The sequence below is a fragment of the Bos grunniens genome, chromosome 11, assembly GCF_055505025.1.
Source record: "Bos grunniens cultivar Pamir isolate PY7600 chromosome 11, Bosgru_T2T1.0, whole genome shotgun sequence".
NCBI lineage: Eukaryota > Metazoa > Chordata > Mammalia > Artiodactyla > Bovidae > Bos > Bos grunniens.
In genome coordinates this window covers 33726268-33745926 of record NC_141175.1, presented here as the reverse complement: position 1 = coordinate 33745926, position 19659 = coordinate 33726268, and the positions used below count along the sequence as shown (strand labels likewise).

The 19659-nt window shown below is 53.9% G+C and overlaps 1 protein-coding gene across 12 annotated transcripts in view; it reads left to right on the top strand.

Annotated features, from left to right (window-relative positions):
• DNMT3A (DNA methyltransferase 3 alpha) overlaps positions 1 to 19406 on the top strand; it is a 97534-nt gene extending 78128 nt beyond the window's left edge. For 10 of the 12 annotated variants that reach the window (XM_086325880.1, XM_086325888.1, XM_086325887.1 and 7 more), the window contains 17 exons: positions 5015 to 5230; positions 5457 to 5615; positions 6032 to 6139; positions 6362 to 6518; positions 6846 to 6995; positions 7118 to 7162; positions 8327 to 8406; positions 8915 to 9027; positions 9172 to 9355; positions 9604 to 9688; positions 11453 to 11598; positions 12405 to 12495; positions 12674 to 12822; positions 13834 to 13919; positions 16081 to 16150; positions 16832 to 16950; positions 17950 to 19406. In XM_086325880.1, coding sequence (XP_086182006.1) covers positions 5015 to 5230; positions 5457 to 5615; positions 6032 to 6139; positions 6362 to 6518; positions 6846 to 6995; positions 7118 to 7162; positions 8327 to 8406; positions 8915 to 9027; positions 9172 to 9355; positions 9604 to 9688; positions 11453 to 11598; positions 12405 to 12495; positions 12674 to 12822; positions 13834 to 13919; positions 16081 to 16150; positions 16832 to 16950; positions 17950 to 18091 — 2100 coding nt within the window. In that variant the 3' untranslated portion in view covers positions 18092 to 19406. Of the gene's footprint in view, positions 1 to 1238; positions 1441 to 1503; positions 1669 to 5014; positions 5231 to 5456; positions 5616 to 6031; positions 6140 to 6361; positions 6519 to 6845; positions 6996 to 7117; positions 7163 to 8326; positions 8407 to 8914; positions 9028 to 9171; positions 9356 to 9603; positions 9689 to 11452; positions 11599 to 12404; positions 12496 to 12673; positions 12823 to 13833; positions 13920 to 16080; positions 16151 to 16831; positions 16951 to 17949 lie in introns of those variants that run through there. The other 2 variants (XM_086325889.1, XM_086325890.1) reach the window with 2 other exon arrangements.
• The last annotated feature ends 253 nt before the right edge of the window (positions 19407 to 19659 follow it).

Sequence of the window (19659 nt, the reverse complement as noted above, 5' to 3'; positions counted from 1 at the left end):
GCCAGCCTCAATCCAGATCTGATTCATCCTCCAGGTTCAGTCTCTGCTCCACATTGATCTCATTAACCTTATTTATCACTCATACTACTTGTTTTTGGTTGGCTTCCAAGCCATCCTAGCCCATTGGACTTGGTATTGGTGGTATAGTTCTCTTTAGAGATGCTTTTCAATGACCTTTTCCAACTACTCCAAGTCTAGTTGAATTTGTTAGCTCCTTGAAGGCAGGGCCAACAGTGTCTGCTTCTGGGTTGCTGGGGAGGGGGGGTGGTGGGCAGGGTGTGGAGGGAGAGAGAGAGAGTGTGTGTGTGTACATACATATATATGTATTTATTTTCTTTGTGGGGAGGCACCTCTGCTCAGGAGGAGGGAGCATGAAATGGCTGAAAGTGCACCTGGAGGCTCCAGAGGAGGAATGGAGTCTTGACCTGCAGATGTTAGTGCTGGGAATGGAGGTGCTGCTGTACTTTTACACTCCTCCTCCCCACCCCAACCCCAACCTTGCACCTTGCAAACAGGAAAAATGAGACATCGAAGGCAGACCTAGAATGACCCAGGGGACCCAAGTACTTGGCCAGGAAGTGATTTTCTAAGCCTGAACTCCTCACACCACACTAAGGCACCACTCTATCCACTGGCAGTGTGAAGAGGAGACGCCCCCCTCTTCTCGCCCCCCAACCCCAAGTTCTATTCTGGAGCGCTCCCGGTTTTGTGCGGGCGCTCTCTGTCCCTCTGTGTGCTTTGAATTTTCCTACAGCTTCCTGGACCTCTCCGCTCATTTGTAAGCTTTTCCTTTTTTCTTTTTGGTTGCGCTGCGGAGAGACTCACTTCTAACAACTTTCTCCTGGCTGTCCCAGACGGTCCGAAAGCTCCTCTCTCCTTTCGTCTGCGCTCCCGGTTCTCGGGGCGCTTGCAGCTTACCTCCGCAGCTGGAGCGCAGCCCCTTCCCTCCCGACCCCCGTCCTTCCCTCCCCGCGCGGTTCGCGGGCTCCGCGCCGGGTTCGGGCCGAGTTCGGGGTGGGGGCAGGGGCAAGGAAGGCCGAGCGGTGGGATGGGGCCGGCGCCGCCTCCAGCCTGGCTTGGGCGGGGCCCCAGGAATGGGCGGAGGCCCAGCCGCGCCCCCAGGCCCCAGCGCCGGCCCGCGCCCCTCGGACCGGAGGAGAGGGGCTGGCCCACTGCCAGCGTCTGAGAGCCGGCCCCCTCCCCCGGCCCGCTCGCAGCCAACCAGGCACTCCAGCGGGGCCCACGTGACCTGGAGTTCTAGACAAAGAAAATGTTCAATCCCTCCCCCCCACCTCCCCCCTCCCCCTCTCTCTGGCCCCCTCCGCCCCCCAGCCCCATCGCCCCCTTCCCCTCCCCCCAGACGGGCAGCTACTTACAGAGCTTGAGGGCCGGGGCTCACACCTGAGCTGGACCACCGAGGGGCTGCACCTGGCCTTATGGGTAGGTTCCTGGACGGAGCCCTGGGGAAACTGGGGGCGGGGAGGCGGCAGGGGCCGGTGGGAGGATCTCTGGGCCTGCAGCCCTCTGGGTTGAGAAGAGTCAAGTCTGTCTCCCCGGCCCGCGGGAGCTGGCTGCCCTGCCTGGCCTGAGTTCTGGAGATGCTGAGTTACTGTCGTCCCACCCACTCTCTGCTCAGGAGCCCCAAGCCCCACTCCTCCCTGCTCTCAGGTGGGATCTGGTGGCTCCGGGGCCAGGAAGAGCAGCCCTGGCCTGAGCCTGGGGCAGTGGTCAGCGAAGGCTGGGGGGCAGACTCCGGCCCTTGGAGTTGGGCTGAAGGCAGCGGTTTTGCTGAACTGGCTGGCAGATGGGTTGTTGGGGTTTCCTGGCTGACCTGTGTTCCTGGATAATGGACCACGCTGTCCTCAGGCCGTGCCAACCTTGTGGACTCCCAAGAGGGATGGTCTCCTCTCCTGTGTGTTCCTTGGAGCCACCGTTAGGCCACCAGAAAGAAGTGGTGTTGGAGTGGGAGGGAGCAGTGCGACCCTGACACGAGGCTGTGGGGTGGCCTTATGCCGGCTTGGGATGGCAGAGGCACCAGGAACAGCCCCGGGTCTGCTGCCCCAGCGGGCGTCCGCCTGAGTCTCTGGACCTCTAACCTTTGGCATGGGAAGCAGCCTGAGTCCAGAGGGAGGTGGAGGCGGGACAGCTGCCCGAAGACATGGGACTGGACAGGAAGGCCTTGCCTCCACCAGAGTGGAGTTGCCAGTGGCTCTCCAGGCTTAACAAACTCCAGGCCAAGTGGCCTCCCGGGCAGCCCGTAGTGGAGCTGCAGTGGTGTCTTCATCCTGCCCAGTCTCTTGGCTACTCTGGCCTGGGACCTTCTGAACTGAGGTGGCGGGGAGGTGTGTCGGAGTTGTTAGCCTCAGAGCCCAAGCCCAGAGTTAATTAACCCTTATTTCTCCTATTGTCTGCCCGAGGAGGAGGGTTGGCACAAACGTGGAAGCCCGGCCCTCTCTCACTGCCCTAGGCAAGTCTATTCTAATGAGCCCCTCCCCCACTCAGCCACCCTCTCGCCCCTTCTTCCCCTTTCCTCTTGCCTCCTGCTGCTAACCCACCCCCCGCCCTTCTTCCTTCCCCCACTCCTGCTGGCCGGGTCCTGTTGGAGGCCCCTTCCTCCTCCTCTGCTTGCCAGACCATGCTGGATGCGTGTTCTCCTGCACCTACTGGGTTGGGGGCGCTTAACAGCCATCAGCAGCATCCTCTGACAAGCTGGGGGAAGTTGTGGGGGAAGAAGAATGTTCAGGAACTTGCTTTGGAGGGGGTGAGAAGAGAGACAAAGGGGCTGAGGGGGAGTCAGGAGGGTGGTGGCAGGCACGACTCCCTGCTAGACAAGGGGATGCGGAGGGGGGTGCCCAGCGAGCCCCCCTCAATGCTGCTGGCTGTAGATCCTCTGCCATCTGCACACCTTGTTCTGGCTGAGGGGGCCGTCACCCCTGGAAACTGGGGCTTTGGGTCATCCAAGGCAGCACCCTGGCGTAGATCAGCATCCGTGCCTGAAGTTCACAGAGGCATGCGCGGTGGAGGGAAGGGAGCAGAGATGGCGAGGCACACTTGTATCTGAGCACATCTGGTACTGGGATAGTGCTGCTGCAGCTGACAATTCTAGAGAAGCCTTCTCCCCCCAGAACTTGAGTGCACACCTAGACACACCTTCCTGTAGGGGAGGAGGAGGTAGATAATTTATTTAGGTTGGAGTGGGGCTGGGGAGGGAGGGGCAGTAACCCTGCATTCTCCTGGCCCCTGGTCTCCAAGGGCTCATTCTTCCAGCTGTTCCTGCTTTGGGGGCAAAGGATGCTTTATCCTACTGTAGAATTAGAGTTAGAGAAAGAACTAGGACTTCCACCCTCAGGTTTTAGGAATTGCTGCAAGAAGCAGGTTTGGTTTGTGGCTGGGAGGCAAAGACTTGAAGATAGAACAAAATAAAATGAATCTAAGAGACAGTAGACCCTTGAGCTGTTCTTAACCTGGGACCTGGGGATCCATGGACAGGCTTCAGAGAGTCCTTAGAATTCCTGGTACATGCATAAATCATATTTTTAAACCAGTCAGAAAAGGTTAACAGCAATCCTTGAGTTCAAACTCCTTTTTTAGGTGGAGCAACTCAAGGGACTGCTCCAAAGTCAGCTATTAATTAGTAGCAAGGCTAAGACAGGAATGTAAATGCTGTGACTTCCAGCTTGGAGGTCTTGTACTCCAGGTAATCTTGAGGATGGGTTTGTATTCACAGCTCTGAACTCTCGGGGAAAGTGTTATTTTGATGATGGGATTTTTTCCCCCCTTGAATCTGGTTTGCTGAAAATGGGGGCAGAGCCTTGAAGTTTGAGGGCCACGTGTCCTAGATTCGATAGTTGGGCTGAGGTTAGGTGGAATGCCCCTCAGAGCTAACTGTCAGGTATTTCATCCTCTGTAGGGTGATGGGAGGGCTTCCCTGGTGGCTCAGTTTTAAAGAACCCTCCTGCCAATGCAGGAGATGCAAGAGACGTGGGTTTGATCCCTGGGTTGGGAACATCCCCATGGAGAAGGAAATGGCACCCCCACGCCATCATTCTTGCCTGGGAAAGCCCATGGAGAGAGGATTCTGGTGGGCTACAGTCCATGAGGTCGCAAAGAGTCAGACACCACTTAGCGACTAAACAACAAGGGCAATGGGAATCCTGGAGCAGGTTTTGAAAAGGAATGGGCCTGCGGGTCACAGCTTGAGAGAGGAGCATGAAGCAGTGAAAGGATCGAGGCTGTTCAGATTGGGCGAATCCCTGGGTTTGTCAGTGGGATGGCAGAGAGGATGCCTGGCTGTACTGTGGACTCCCTAAATAACTGTTGAAAGAATGAATATATTGATGGATCGGAAAGGTGCACATAGAAAGAAGGCGTAGAACCTGGTGACCAAGTATGTTAGATATAATCCAGAGAACTCCAGGATGGCGTGTGAGCAGGAGAGCAGGCAAGCTCTTCTGGGTCTTGTGGTGGTGGTTGAGCAGATGGGAAAAGAACGGAGCACTCTGAACACAAAATAGTGATTTCATTGTTAGGCATCACAGCAAAACTAGAACTGTGTGGAAGCCAAGACCAGGAATAGAAGGGGTCGACTGCCCAGGAAAACTGTGGAGAAAAGGACAAGAGGATCTTTTTCTAGACTGGGGATTAAGAGAAGAAAGGATGGAGCCAAGGTCTGTGCCTAATCTTAGGTGCATGGTTGGTATCTAAACAGAATACTCTCTGAATATAATTGATGCATATCAGAGGGTGGGCAACTGATGATGCTGACCATTGAGGAAGATTAGTTGAGGGCGGAAGATTTCCTAAGAGGCAGAAGAGAAGGCTGGAATCGAGCCAAGTGATTGAGTTCACCTCTCAACTGCAAATCTTTCTGTTTTCCACGGTGAGCCCGTTGAGTTGATGAAGGAACTCCTGTCTCTAGCCCCTGACCTTCTGTCATGATCTCCAGACCATGGAGAGATAGCGAAGTGCCCCTTGAGTATCAGATCAAGGTAACTTCCGTTCCTTATTTCCTCAGGCTGAGAAGAAAGCCAAGGTGATCGCAGTAATGAATGCTGTTGAAGAAAACCAGGGGTCCACCGAGTCTCAGAAGGTGGAGGAGGCCAGTCCTCCCGCTGTGCAGCAGCCCACCGACCCTGCGTCCCCCACAGTGGCCACCACGCCTGAGCCCGTGGGCGCCGATGCCGGGGACAAGAATGCCACCAAAGCAGCTGACGATGAACCGGAGTACGAGGTGAGCCGCTGGCTTCTTCACCCACCTCGTCCGGCTCCTCCTGTCCTGCTCTCTCTGCCTGACCCCACGTCTCTTGGTCTCTCCAGTCTTGCTCTGTCCATTCCGATGGAGCTCCCTCCCGGCTGTCGTGACCCTCAGACGTCCAGGGCTGGGGTGCTGTGGGGGGAAGCAGGGTGGCAGGGCCTTGTGACCACCCTGTAATGACTTCTGCTCCTTGGGGCTCCAGGACGGCCGGGGCTTTGGCATTGGGGAGCTGGTGTGGGGGAAACTGCGGGGCTTCTCCTGGTGGCCAGGCCGCATTGTGTCTTGGTGGATGACGGGCCGGAGCCGAGCAGCGGAAGGCACTCGTTGGGTCATGTGGTTCGGAGACGGCAAGTTCTCAGTGGTGAGTCCGGGGTTCAGTGGTGGCCTGGGAGGTGGGGATTGGAAGGGGTCTTGGTCCCAGGGTCTCTGGTTTCAGCTGGGGGCATGGTTGGAGTGGGATCATAGGAGAGGGAGCTGTGTTCATCCCCACTCTGCGAATGTGTGGTTGGAAAAGTCCCCAGAGGTAATTAGGTTGCACTTGGAGAGCTCGGCTGCCTTCCAGGACCCTTAACCCAGCATGCCCTTCCACCTGCATCAGGTCCTCCCCGCATCTGGGGCTGGACTCTTCCTTTGCATTCCGTCATTACTTACTGGTGCATCCGGTCCTCTCGAGGGCAGAGGCGGGTCTTACTGTCCCCCACCCCCACCATGCCAGGCATGTGGTGGGTGCTCGATGAGCTTGGGAAGAGGTGCAAACGAGGCGGGTTGTGCCTCCAGGTGTGTGTGGAGAAGCTGATGCCGCTGAGCTCCTTCTGCAGTGCTTTCCACCAGGCCACCTACAACAAGCAGCCCATGTACCGCAAGGCTATCTACGAGGTCCTGCAGGTGAGTGCTCTTCCAAGGGGCTCAGCGGCGGGCGGGGGCGGGGGCGGGGGCGGGCTCCATCTGGGGGTTAGAGCCCAGGGTTAGGCTTGGGCAGAGGGTCCACTTGCGAGGCCCTTTGGCCTCCTCTCCTCACTCGCCCCCTTTCTGCACCTTCTCCCGCCTCTTGCCTGAGCCCACCTTCGCTACTCTCCTGACAGCCTACCCCACACGTGTTGCCCCCAGGTGGCCAGCAGTCGAGCAGGGAAGCTGTTTCCAATGTGCCATGACAGCGACGAGAGCGACACTGCCAAGGCCGTGGAGGTGCAGAACAAACAGATGATCGAGTGGGCCCTGGGAGGGTTCCAGCCCTCTGGCCCCAAGGGCCTGGAGCCCCCAGAAGGTACATGCAGGTGCACCAGCAACTCTGCGCCTGGGCTGGGGGAGCCATGCTTGGAGGGAGGGGGGCCTACAAGGTCTCTCTCCCATCACAGTGGCTCATGGGAATGCTACCGTCCCCGTCTCCCTGGGGTCAGGGTAGGGACAGGGCTGCTCTGGGACTCCGAATGACCTGTTCCCCATTGGCTTGCGGGCCCCAGAGAGTTGGGAGTAGGAACAAGTTAGGGACCAGGCTGTACCCCCTTGTTGTTGTAGGCAGATGTACAGGGGAGGGAGCTGGGGTTCCTTGTCAGCGGTAACCGTGGTCTCCTCACCTGCTTCCCTGATCCAGAGGAGAAGAACCCCTACAAAGAAGTTTACACAGACATGTGGGTTGAACCCGAGGCAGCTGCCTATGCGCCGCCCCCACCAGCCAAAAAGCCCCGAAAGAGCACAACGGAGAAGCCTAAGGTCAAGGAGATCATTGATGAACGCACAAGAGGTAGTGGGCCTGCCTGTGGAGGGAGTGGCCCCTGGAGGGCGTGGTGGGGTGAGGCCGGCATTCAGAGGGGCGGGCGTGGCCCTTGAGGGCCCCTCTAATGCCGCGCTCTCCTCCCCTCCCAGAGCGGCTGGTGTACGAGGTACGGCAGAAGTGCCGGAACATCGAGGGTGAGTCCTGAGGGGCTGCCGGGTGTTGACTCTGGGAAGTCAGTTATCTGTTGTCCATGGGCCAGGCATGAGGGGCCGTGGGGTGGACATGAGGCCCACAGTGGGTGGCTGGCACAGAGCAGTAAGGTACCAGGGAACGTCCGCTGTCGTGGGCCAAGGGTACTTAGAGATGGCTCTGTCCTGTACCTCCCACCGCCTCCAGCCTGCTCGGCACACACCTGCCTTCCCAGTACTACAATCTTCCCTGTCAGTGTTAGGGGCTAGTCATTAGGGTTGTTGGTCAGAGAAAGCGGCCTCTCTTGGATTTGCATGCGTGCTCAGTCGCTTTAGTCCTGTCCAACTCTTTGCAACCCCCTGGACTGTAGTCTGCCAAGGTCCTCTGTCCATGGGATTCTCTAGGCAAGAATACTGGAGTGGTTGCTGTGATCTCCTCCAGAGGATCTTCCCGACCCAAGAATTGAAGCCACATCTCCTGCATTGCAGGCGGATTCTTTACATGGGGCTTCCCTGGTGGCTCAGAGGGTAAAGCGTCTGCCTGCAACGCGGGAGACCCGGGTTCGATCCCTGAGTCAGGAAGATCCCCTGGAGAAGAAAATGGCAACCCACTCTAGTACTCTTGCCTGGAAAATCCCATGGACAGAGGAGCCTGGTAGGCTACAGTCCATGGGGTCACAAAGAGTCGGACACGACTGAGTGACTTCATTTACTTAAGTACTTCCGCTTTACACCTAAGCCACCAGGGAAGCCTGGATTTGAGCTTGGCCCTTTTACCTTTTCTCCACCTTCTCTCATCTGATGGTCATTAGTGCCTCCCATGTCTGTCTCCCTTTGCCAAGTGATGGTGTGTCCAGCTCGGGGCCCTCAGGGCTGGGAAGGATGGGATCAGGGTCCCAGGCCCTAAGGACTGGCTGCTCAGGGACATCTCCAGAGTGACCCGGGGTCGGGCCTGTTCTCGCAGGCAGGCGTTTGTCCTCATAGCATGCCTTTCCTGGAAGGCAGCATCGCTGCTCTGGGAGATGAGTAGGCTCCTGGGGTGGGGCCACATGCCTCCCTGTTCCACGGGGCCCCTCCCGGACGCCTTCCTGCCTTCTTTTCTGGAGCCAGGCTTTGGCCCCAGGTGGGAGGGGGCCCCTTCAATGACACTCTGCTTCCGCTGTTCCCCAGACATCTGCATCTCTTGTGGGAGCCTCAACGTCACCTTGGAACACCCTCTCTTCATCGGAGGAATGTGCCAAAACTGCAAGGTAGGGCACGCCCAGCAGAGACGAGGCCCTGGGCTGACCACACCTGGTCTCTGGGCTATAGCACGTGTGGTAGCTATAAGGGTGACTTTGAGGTTTGCTCTTGATGCAGAGTCCTGATAAAATGGACCCTGGGGGTTCAAGTGTCTGACCTGCTGTTGCTTTTCCTCTGAGAGATCTTGCCCCACCTTCTAAGGCCTGGTTCTCGTCCCCAGATGCGTGCTCACAATGTCACAGTCACTAGTGTGAAGTGGGGGCAGGACAGGTCGTTGAGTTAGGGTTAGGGTGCCTCTCCCTGCTGCGTCCACTGCAGTGGGTGGGGAGACATGGCGTCCCCTTCCCAGCTCTGTGGTCTGGGCGGAACCCTGACTGGATGGGTGGCAGGGTCGTGTCTCCAGGGCTGTGTGGAGGTTCCAAGGCGAGAGCCCAGAGGCTGGGTTCACCGCCTGCCTTTGCACTGGCTGGCCTGGGTGCTGCCCATTGGTCTCTGAGCCTCCACGCTGCTCCCTAGAACTGCTTCCTGGAATGCGCGTACCAGTACGATGACGATGGCTATCAGTCCTACTGCACCATCTGCTGCGGGGGGCGCGAGGTGCTCATGTGTGGGAACAACAATTGCTGCAGGTGAGGCCCTGCCCCGAATGCGGTGCACTCCTTGCCTGGCACCCAGGCTTTCACTGCCTGTCCTGCCCAGGGCTGCAGCCACAGCCACGCTCCATCCTGACCTGGGGGTGAGCGTCCCCTCTGCTCCACTGTGCTTCCTTCCAGGTGCTTTTGCGTGGAATGTGTGGATCTCTTGGTGGGGCCAGGGGCTGCGCAGGCAGCCATCAAGGAAGACCCCTGGAACTGCTACATGTGCGGGCACAAGGGCACCTACGGGCTGCTGCGGCGGCGGGACGACTGGCCGTCTCGGCTCCAGATGTTCTTCGCCAACAACCATGATCAGGAATTCGTGAGTGCTGGGTGCTGGGTGGAGGGCGGCTCTTTTCACCCCCAACCTGCCAGAGCCAGAGGGCAGACTCTGCCAAAGCGAGAGCACTGGATTGAGGTCCTGAGCACTGTGTAGCCACGCCTGCGCTGCCAGCCAGGGGTGTGGGGGTCCGGAGGGCCCAAGTGCTCACAGTTGGCAGAGGCCTGCCCCAGGTGTGGGTCTGCAGTACATTCCTGGATGCTCACCTGGCCTGTTGTGCTGGCTGCTAGGATCCTCCGAAGGTTTACCCACCTGTCCCAGCTGAGAAGAGGAAGCCCATCCGGGTGCTGTCTCTATTCGATGGAATTGCTACAGGTGAGAGTGGTTGGCATCTTGGTCCTAGGACATGGGAGCTGAGCTCAGAGGACTGTGGATATGTCACTCTGGCAAAACAGGGTGACAGTTAATATTACAGCTGTTAAAATGTTAGCCTAAGGAGGAAACTCTTGTGTTCAGTGAGAAGTTGAAAATGAGTGGTAAACCAGCATGTTCAGTGGGCATTCCCTTAAATGGGCAGGGCTAGGGGGCTCTTCAGCAGAAAATGGAGCAGTTGTTGGTCAGAGATTATTGAAGATTTTCACAAAACCTCAAAGGACAGACTTGGCCACCAAAGTAAAAACATAGACAGTCCTGTTGTGCTTTGATTATAAGTCACAGTGAAAAACAAACTGTAAACAAAAGAGTCTAAAGAATATTTAAATTGCCCATAATCATATAATTAGTGTTTTGGTATATGTCATTTTACATTTTTAGATTTTAGATTTTTGGGCTTGTATGTTTATATAATATGTAGATATTAAAATGCATAGTGTTATAACTTGCCATTTCATTTATAGTGTTATCAGTTGTTTTTCACATAACCAATATAGGACTATGTTATTTGTAAATGCTACATAGGATTCCTTGGAGTGGAAGTACCATAATTTAATAAACCCCTATTGGGTGGTTTACTTTTTTCCTGATTCTTCTGGGCAGTGCCGTAACAAGCATTCTCATACGTGCGTCTTTATATACTTAACCCATTAACTGTGTAGCCAGTTTTTAATTTCATGTGGTTCTTAACCTGAGTCCTGACATCCACCCCTCTGCCCTGCCCCCAGGCTGAGGCTTTTCAGTCTTTAGGAAAGAACAGTCCTCCTCAGAACTTGTCCTAGGACCAGAGGGAGATGGGAAGGCTGGGCCCAGAGACCTTGGCCAGAGGGTGGGGCTGGTCCCCCGGACGGATGTGTGTCTTCTGTACCTAGCTCAGTGCTGTTTGTGTGAACCTAGAGGAGTTCATGTACAGCTTTGGTTTCCCAGGCTAGAATCTGGAAGCCTCCTTAAGCAGCGTTACATTGCAAGAGGCTGGGCAGGCTCCTTGTAGGGAGGTCTGCTGGGAGCAGATCTGTTGGGAGCAGTGGGGGATCACAGGGTCTCCTGAAGCTCTCAGGGTCTGTTCTGAATGGTGGTCTGTTCCAGCCAGCATTTGTGGAAGGGTCCTGGTCAGGAGGTGTGAATACTGGTTAGCTCAGGAGGAAGCACATTTAATGAGACCACCCACTCTGCCTTGAAGACCCAAGAGAAGGGCTGGATCAGGCATGCGTGGTGTTCTGAGGTGGAGAGGGTGCCCGAGTGCTGGGGGCTCACAGAGGCGGGAAGGCCATCCTGGGGGCCATGGAATGGGGTGGGCATCAGTGAAACCATTTAAGAGCAGGGGGCGTTTATGTTGAGTGTTGTTGGATGGCTGAATTGCAGCCTGATGTTAAGGGCCAGGGAAGGACACGTGTATAGAAATAGCAAAGGAAAGCCCACTCCAGAGTCAGCTGTTGTTCTCCCCTGGTTCCAGAAAGCCCTGGAATGTCCTGTCTGGAATGTTTTCTGAATAGATCCAATTAGGCATGAGACAGCCTCAACGGTAACAGCCTCAGTGTCTTTGTTACTGATAAGTCCAATTGACCCGGAAGTTTCTGGGCAGCCTTCTGGGCAGGGTGGGGCTTGGGCTTGACTCTGACTCACGTGTCTGGCTTGCCGCAGGGACCCCCTGTGAAGACCAGGGTGCGGGCAGGTGACCCAGTGACTGCTTTTTGCTGGCTGGTACAGGGCTTCTGGTGCTGAAGGACTTGGGCATTCAGGTGGACCGCTACATCGCCTCCGAGGTGTGTGAGGACTCCATCACGGTGGGCATGGTGCGGCACCAGGGAAAGATCATGTACGTCGGGGACGTCCGCAGCGTTACACAGAAGCATGTACGTCAGCGTCGCAGTCCGCCCCTTTCTCCACGTCACTCAGCTCCTGGGCCCGCCCCTTCACGGCACTCAGCTCCTGGACCCGCCCCTTTACCTCACTCAGCCCCTGGGCTTGCCCCCTTTTCCAGTCACTCAGCTCCTGGGCCGGCGCCCACTGCTCTCATGTTCCTCTCCCCGCTTGAACTCTCCCTCCTTCTCTTCCATCTCCCTCTTTTGTCTCAAGAGGCTGGGCAGGTTCTGCTGGGACTTGGGGGGCCAGGCCTTTAGGGCTTGGGCTCCTCCCTGGCTGGTTTCTGGGCCCCTTTGAGTGAAGCGTTGTGGGTTACAGTAGGTTCCCGTCCTCCGGGTACTGCTAGCCACAGCTTCACCAGCCTGCATTTTGTCGCGGTAGTGGGGTCTGGTGGGGTCCTCTGTGAGTGGCCCCTTGCCTTTCCAGGTAAACATGTAGACCTTGAATCCCAGACCCTGAAGGGCATTGGAAGGGTTCAGAGGGCACAGGGCCCTTTTCATCTGGTACAGCCCGAACTACTGTCCCTGCGTGGCTGTTTTCCTTGCCAGCCTCCTAGATGTCAAGTTCAATCCCTTCACTTTACTATCTGGAAAACTGGGCCCAGAGAGCCTCGGTAACTTGTCCATGGGTGGAAAGAGAGAGATTGTGTATGTGTGTGTAGACAGCATACAAGCATCTGGGTCTTTTCTCTCCCAAGCGAAGTACTTTTTTTTGCCAACTTCACAGATCATTTCTCTCTTCCTTTCCGCCTCTGTCCCCGGACATCAGGCCCATCACATTACCTTTATCCTCCCAGATCCAGGAATGGGGCCCGTTCGATCTGGTGATTGGGGGCAGTCCCTGCAACGATCTCTCCATCGTCAACCCCGCCCGCAAGGGACTCTACGGTAGGTGCATCGTCGCCCCTCTGCCTCCTGAGCTGGCGCTTCCGCACATCGGTTTCCTCTTTGGATATTTCTGCCCTGGGACGGCTACTCCCAACGACCCTGCCCTCCCCGTGCCCGAGCCACACCACTGTCTCCTGCAGACAGCCCCAGCTGATGGCTTTCTCTTCCGACCTCTCAGAGGGCACTGGCCGGCTCTTCTTTGAGTTCTACCGCCTCCTGCATGATGCGCGGCCCAAGGAGGGAGATGACCGCCCCTTCTTCTGGCTCTTTGAGAATGTGGTGGCCATGGGCGTTAGTGACAAGAGGGACATCTCGCGATTTCTCGAGGTATAGCCAGCACCCTTGGTTTGGCCAGCTCACTAATGGCTTCTACCTTGGACTGCTGCTTTATCCCTATCTCATCTGCATTGTGGAGCTGGGGACTGGGAACTTCTGCTTTGCAAGGGGCCCGTTGGGAAGCTCTGGGCTTCCCAAGTAGGCGAGGAGGAAGCCCACCCCAGTAGAAGCTGTGGTCTCACTCTTAAGAGGTGGTATATCAGCGTGGCCTCAGTGCTTGGAGGACTTGACTGTCATAAACAAGGTGGAGTGCCAGACTCCTTGGCTTGGAGGTCTATGTGGTGTTTCCCTGGGGAAACCTTTTGAGATGCCAGAATCAATTTTCCCAACTAGGATGGTTTGTCCTCACTCCCAGGCACCATGATGGGTGCTTTATGCCACCTGGGAAGAAAACATGGTTTATCTCAGTTTTTACTTCACGTAATGTGGGTCCCAACTTGGCTGAGCCCAGTTTGGGCCTGTGCAGAGGGTTTCTGGGCCAGAGCCCTTCTCTGGCTGAGCAGTCTGTGTGCCCAAGTCTTGGGGTCAGACCCCTCAAGCTGGTGTTGACTGTGTTGGAGCAGGCGTCTGTTTGGCTCACTATCTGGACATGCAGTAAAGACTTCCAAACTTGTTGGAAGGTACTTTCCCAAAGCCTCCAGGTTAGCTGGAGCTGTGTGGTCCAACGAGGTGGACATCTGCCACATGTGGCGATTAAACTGACTTTAAGATTCCCCAGTCGCACCAGCCTCCTCAAATACCCAACCATCAGCACCTGGTGGGCCAGTGGCTACTACATGGAACAGTGCAGGTAGAACATCTCCATCTTGGCAGTGTGGACCATGTGTGGGTCTAGAATGTTCCCATGGGAGCATGTGGAATGTAGCTGAGTTTGATTCTGGCTTTTCCAGGGAGCTTCAGGCTGTCAGTGTGGCCTCCTGAGAAAGAAGTGAGAGCCTTTGAGGCTTTAAACTAACAAGTTTCCTGGCACACTATAATATTTGTCTCTCTCCTGTTTTATAGTCCAACCCTGTGATGATTGATGCCAAAGAAGTGTCAGCTGCGCACAGGGCCCGCTACTTCTGGGGGAACCTTCCTGGTATGAACAGGTTGGTGAGAGCTCTGTGCCCGGGTGGCCATGGGTGGGTGTCTGCAGGCAGGATGATGGCACGAGGGGTGGCCAGCCTCCCCTGCAGACCAGCTTGCTGCTCTGCCAAGTTCTTCGTCTTTCCTTTTCCTTGAGGAAGAAGGGGAGTCAGGGTGTAGAAAATAACTTGGCTAAGAATCGAAAAACTAGTGGTCCCAGATAGGACCCTTAAAAAGCACACTCTTGACACAGAAGACCATATATCGTGCTGCTGAGTTACAGGGTTGGTTCTCCTGTACTGGTGATGAGTCAGCTGGTCCTTAGTTTCCTGAGGTAAAGCCATGGAGGATGTGTTTGGGAATGGGAAAGAGTGGTGCCCGCCGCTGGGCCATACTGGCTCCAGAGACAGCGTCTTGAAACAGCAGCCACCACACAGCTTAGAGCATCCTGCTCCACTTACTGTTCACACACATTGTTGGCATCAAGTCCTTTTTTGGGGAAGATGCTCTTTGTGTAGGTTGCACAGAGATGTTAATGTCCAGGAATGAAGAAAACTTATTTCTTCAGTGTAATAGTCATATTATAAAAAGACCTATGAGAAGAAACCACCAGGTTTCTCCCCCAGTGGCTCAGAAGGTAAAGCATCTACCTCCAATGCAGGAGACCCAGGTTCAGTCTCTGGGTCGGGAAGATCCTCTGGAGAAGGAAATGGCAACCCACTCCAGTACTCTTGCCTGGAAAATCCATGAACGGAGGATCCTGGCAGGCTACAGTCCATGGGGTTGCAAAGAGTCTGACACGACTGAGCCAACTTCACTCACTTTATGAGGAGAAAATAATTCTGGTTGAGAGTCAACAGTTCAGAAGCAGAGGGAGACTCCCCCAGTCATGATAATATATTACAAAGAGAAGTATTTTCCAGACTGTTTTAAGTTTGGTTTTTTAAAAATGATTTTAATTGGAGGATAATCACACTATTGTGATTTTTGCCATGTATCAGCATGAATCGGCCATAGGCTTACATGTGTCCCCTCCCTCCCGAACTGCCTCCCACCCCTACCCCAAGTGTGGATTTTAAATCTCCATGGTTTCCTTATAAATTAAGATGAACCATTTAACCTGACCTCAGTCATCTACTATGCTTCTCTGCCAATAGCGGGAGGTTTTAGGAACTTCCCAGTCTCAGACCCATTTGGCAAAGCTCCTGTCTTTCTTGAGGGCTTGTGGCTCGGAAGGAGGTGGGTCAGTGGGCAGCTGACCTAAAAACTGTCTTGTTGTCCCCCTCACCTTCCCAGGATGTCTGCATGTTGGATAAAGTGGATTGGCTTATGTAGTCCAGTATTTTTATAGAGTCACTAAGTCGTCGTCTCCTGACAGACCTTGGGCCTGTGGGGGTTTTCTTACCTGCTTCTTCCAAGCCTAAAATTTTAGAACTCTGAGCTTCCAGGAGGAGCGGAGGTAGTGCAGGGGACGGAGTACAAGCACAAAGGGACAAAGTACAGAGTGTGTGTGTGTGTGTGTGTGTGTCGGTGGGTGTGCATGCACATGTGCACATAAACAGAGCGGAGTTTGGAGGTGCAGTTTGACCGTGGGTCCTGGCTGGTGGACCACTGTGTAAAACCTCTAGTAAGTAATCCTAAATGTCAGAAAAGGCCATCACCTAAAGTGATACTTAGTGATCTGGTCTGCCTTCTGAGACGTGACACGTTGAGTGTCACGGAATTTTAGTCTTCTGGGGACTGTGCAGAATTTAAATTCTTGTTAACTGTACATGCAAGTACAGTTTGATGAGTGTCATCCACTGTACACACCTGTAACCATCACCATAGTCGAAATACAGAACATTCTGTCATGCCAAAGCTTGCTTTGTGGTGAGTACTTTTCAGATGCAGTCTATTTTTAGGGAACAGGTTTAAAAATAATTGGGTGTTTTCCTTTCTTGGCAGGCAGGCGTTACCTGTTTATTTGTAGTTTGGGACCACTTTTGAGTTTACCTTAAAGGATTTGGTGCTTGATGGCCCTGTGTCCGTGAGTGGCCACAGTGTCTGTGCCTGTGTTTGGGGGAGTTTGATGGGGGTTCTTTACTTTTCCATGTGAATCAGATGGCTGCTGGGTCAGTGCCGAGAGTGCATCCCTGCCATTCTCCTGGTTTCGGTCGTTACCCTCTCTCTCCTGCCTCCTAGGCCATTGGCATCCACTGTGAATGATAAGCTGGAGCTGCAGGAGTGTCTGGAGCACGGCCGAATAGCCAAGGTTAGCCCCAGCATCAAAGCCCTCTGCTAGGGGTAAGGAGAAGGGCAGGATGCGCTGGAGCAGCACCAGGGCTGTGTGCTGCCTGCGGAGGATGCAACTCAGGGGGTTGCAGTTGGTCAGAGGGGGAGGGTCCGGGGAAAAGCCTGAAGGGCAGGGGAAGAGGTTGGAATCCTTGCTGCTTGCAACCGTTCCTTGCTGAGCGTCACCCTGCTGGTCCCGTGGGAGGCAGACACTAAGGAGTCTTGGCCAAGATTCCTGGGCTTTTGAATTACCAGGCCAGGATCATCATTGCATGATTGGAGAATGCATCTTTGGAGAATCAGAGCAGATTCTCCTATGATGTGGCAGTTCCATTTCTCTGGAGAAATCTCCTGGGACTGCTGGCACCTCAGGGGTGTCTTTGCACCCCTGGGTAATTTGACATCCTTTTGCCTGCAAATCATTACTCCTGGGAAGAAAAACAGTTCTTAGAAGACTTGGGAAGGATGGTGACTCAAGCTGCTGTCTCTCTAGTCCTTGGCCAGCAGGACTGGAGTGAGGACGGCCTGGTGCCCTCTGTGTAGGAGGAAGAGCAGGGCAACCCTGGCCCCTGGATGGAGCAGGCCGTGTAGGCTTTGGACGTGGCAGTTGCTGTCAGCTGCAGATGAGTGCTCATCTCCCGTTTCCTCTCCCATCTTCTAGTTCAGCAAAGTGAGGACCATTACTACTAGGTCGAACTCCATAAAGCAGGGCAAAGACCAGCATTTCCCCGTCTTCATGAATGAGAAAGAGGACATCTTATGGTGCACTGAAATGGAAAGGTACCCACTCTTTGTGCTGGTGGGGGGGTGGGATCCCAGCCTCTGTGCCAGGCTCAGATCCCCTGCAGACATCGTGTGAGCAGTGGGTTTGTTTTCCCAGGCATTTCCCAATGGGAAGGAAGCCTGGGGAGGACTCTGCATTTTGAGGCTGGGCTAAAGTGGGGGGCATCTAGGAATCTGTCCCTGGAGCCTTGGCTCCCAGCAGTCCTGCTCAACTCCAAGGAGACACTGCAGCTGCAGAAGCTTTCCTGCTTCACACTGCTCATGTTAGGTTCTTTGTAGACCAAGACAGCATGGGAGCAGATGGGCCTTAGAGCCTCAGTGCCCTCATTTGTGCAGACTGGACTCAAGTCCTCATTCTTGGGGTAACTGCGATTTAGCCAAACAGAGACGTTTAACACACAAGCAGAGCAAGCCGGAACTCCTGACGTCAGGCATGAGTTGGGAGTCCTTGCAGAGTTTTCTGTCCTCTAGGGGTGGGCGTGGGAAGATACAGGGATGTATATTTATTACAGACTTGAGATGCCCATTGTGGATCTCAGTCTCAGGTTAAGCGTGTCCTGGATATGTTTTTCACAAACACTGACTTTGTGTCTGGACTTCCTGTGTGGGTCAGTGGTAAAGAATCCACCTGCCAATGCAGGAAACGTGGGTGACGCAGGTTTGATCCCTGAGTTGGGGTGATCCCCTGAAGGAGGAAATGGCCACCCACTCAGCCTGTGAAATCTTGCCTGTGAAAGATTCTTGCCTGTGAAATCCCATAGACAGAGGAGTCTGGTGAGCTGTATACAGTCCATGGGGTTTGCAGAGTCAGTCACAACTGAGTACACACACAAGTTTGTTTCTGCTGTGTGGTAAATCTCTCAGCAGTCATCATCTTAACCTGCCTTCAGACCCATAGAAAGTAGCCAGGCGCCTGAGACTTGAATTGGTTATCACAGACACAGGATCGCCCCAGGCCGGCGCTGACCCCTGCCCCTCTCTGCCTTTTCTCCCCAGGGTGTTTGGCTTCCCTGTCCACTATACCGACGTCTCCAACATGAGCCGCTTGGCGAGGCAGAGACTGCTGGGCCGGTCGTGGAGCGTGCCGGTCATCCGCCACCTCTTCGCTCCGCTGAAGGAATATTTTGCTTGTGTGTAAGGGACGTGAGGGCAAACCGAGGTAGTGACACAAGGTTAAACAAACAAACAAAAAACACAAAACACAACAAAACACCAACAACGTGAGGATGGAGAGAAGTATCAGCACCCAGAAGAGAAAAAGGAATTTAAAACAAAACAAACAAACCCCACAGAGGCGGAAATTCCGGAGGGCTTTGCCTTGCAAAAAGGGTTGGACATCATCTCCTGATTTTTCAATGTTAATCTTCAGTCCTATTTAAAAACAAAACCAAGCTCCCTCCCCACCCCCACTACCCCTTTTTTTTCTGGTCAAACCTTTTGTTTTCTACTCTTTTCAGAGGGGTTTTCTGTTTGTTTGGGTTTTTGTTTCTTGCTGTGACTGAAACAAGAGGGTTTATTGCAGCAAAAAAAAAAAAAAAAAAATCAGTAACAAAAAATAGTAACCATACCTTGCAGAGGAAAGATGGGAGAGAAGGAAAAAAGGAAATTCTATAGAAATCTATATATTGGGTTTTGTTTTTTTTTTTTTACTATATATCTTTTTTTTTGTTGTTGTCTCTAGCCTGATCAGATAGGAGCACAAGCAGGGGACAGAAAACAGACACTCAGGTGGCAGAGTCCCCTTCCAGCCACTGAGCTGTCTTGCCAGCACCATTCCTGGTCATGCAGATCACAACCCAGCTAGCAGCAGAGAGACGAGAACACCACACAAGACCCTTTTATACAGTATTCAGGTGCCTACCACACAGGAAACCTTGAAGAAAATCAGTTTCTAGAAGCCGCTGTTACCTCTTGTTTACAGTTTATATATATATGATAGAAATGAGATATATATATAAAAGGTACTGTTAACTACTGTACAACCCGACTTCATAATGGTGCTTTACAACAGCGAGATGAGTAAAAACATCAGCTTCCACGTTGCCTTATGTGCAAAGGGTTTTAACCAAGGATGGAGAAAGGGAGACAGCTTGGAGGTGAACCGTTTCCGTGGTGGGGTTTTTGATTTCCCCTTGGTGTTTAACAAGGTGTGAAGGAGCATTTGGGAACAGCGTTCTCCCGCTTCTCCCTGCCAAAAAAAGGGGGTGAGATTCGGTGGTCGGGACCGTGGAAAGCTGAGAGTGGGATCCATCCAGGCTCACGCAATAACCTTTTGATTTTTTTCAAAAAGGAGACTCCCTCAGCAAGATGGCAGAATGAGGGGTCTTCATTCCCAATTTCTCACATTAGCCGAATTGAGGGCTTCTTGCGGTGGGATCAGAAAAAAATCCAGGGTGCGGGCAGGTGACAGTTCACACCCCACCTGGAGCAAATAAAAAAACATACAAAACGTACTGGTGCTCTCCTGTCTAAGTCGCTTTTTGTGTGTTCTTTTATGAGGCCCCCGCCATCCACCCTCTGTGCACAAGGCGGCTTCCGGCCCCTGGAATGTGATGTTTTTGGTCATCTCCAAAGGCTGCAGTTTTATACTGGGAGGCTGATGACACCTTTTGTTATAATTATTCTTATGGTTCTGGTTATAATTACGTTTGTTTTCAGATTTTCTTTTAAGAAAACAAAAACCCAACCCCCCCTCCCTTTAGGTTT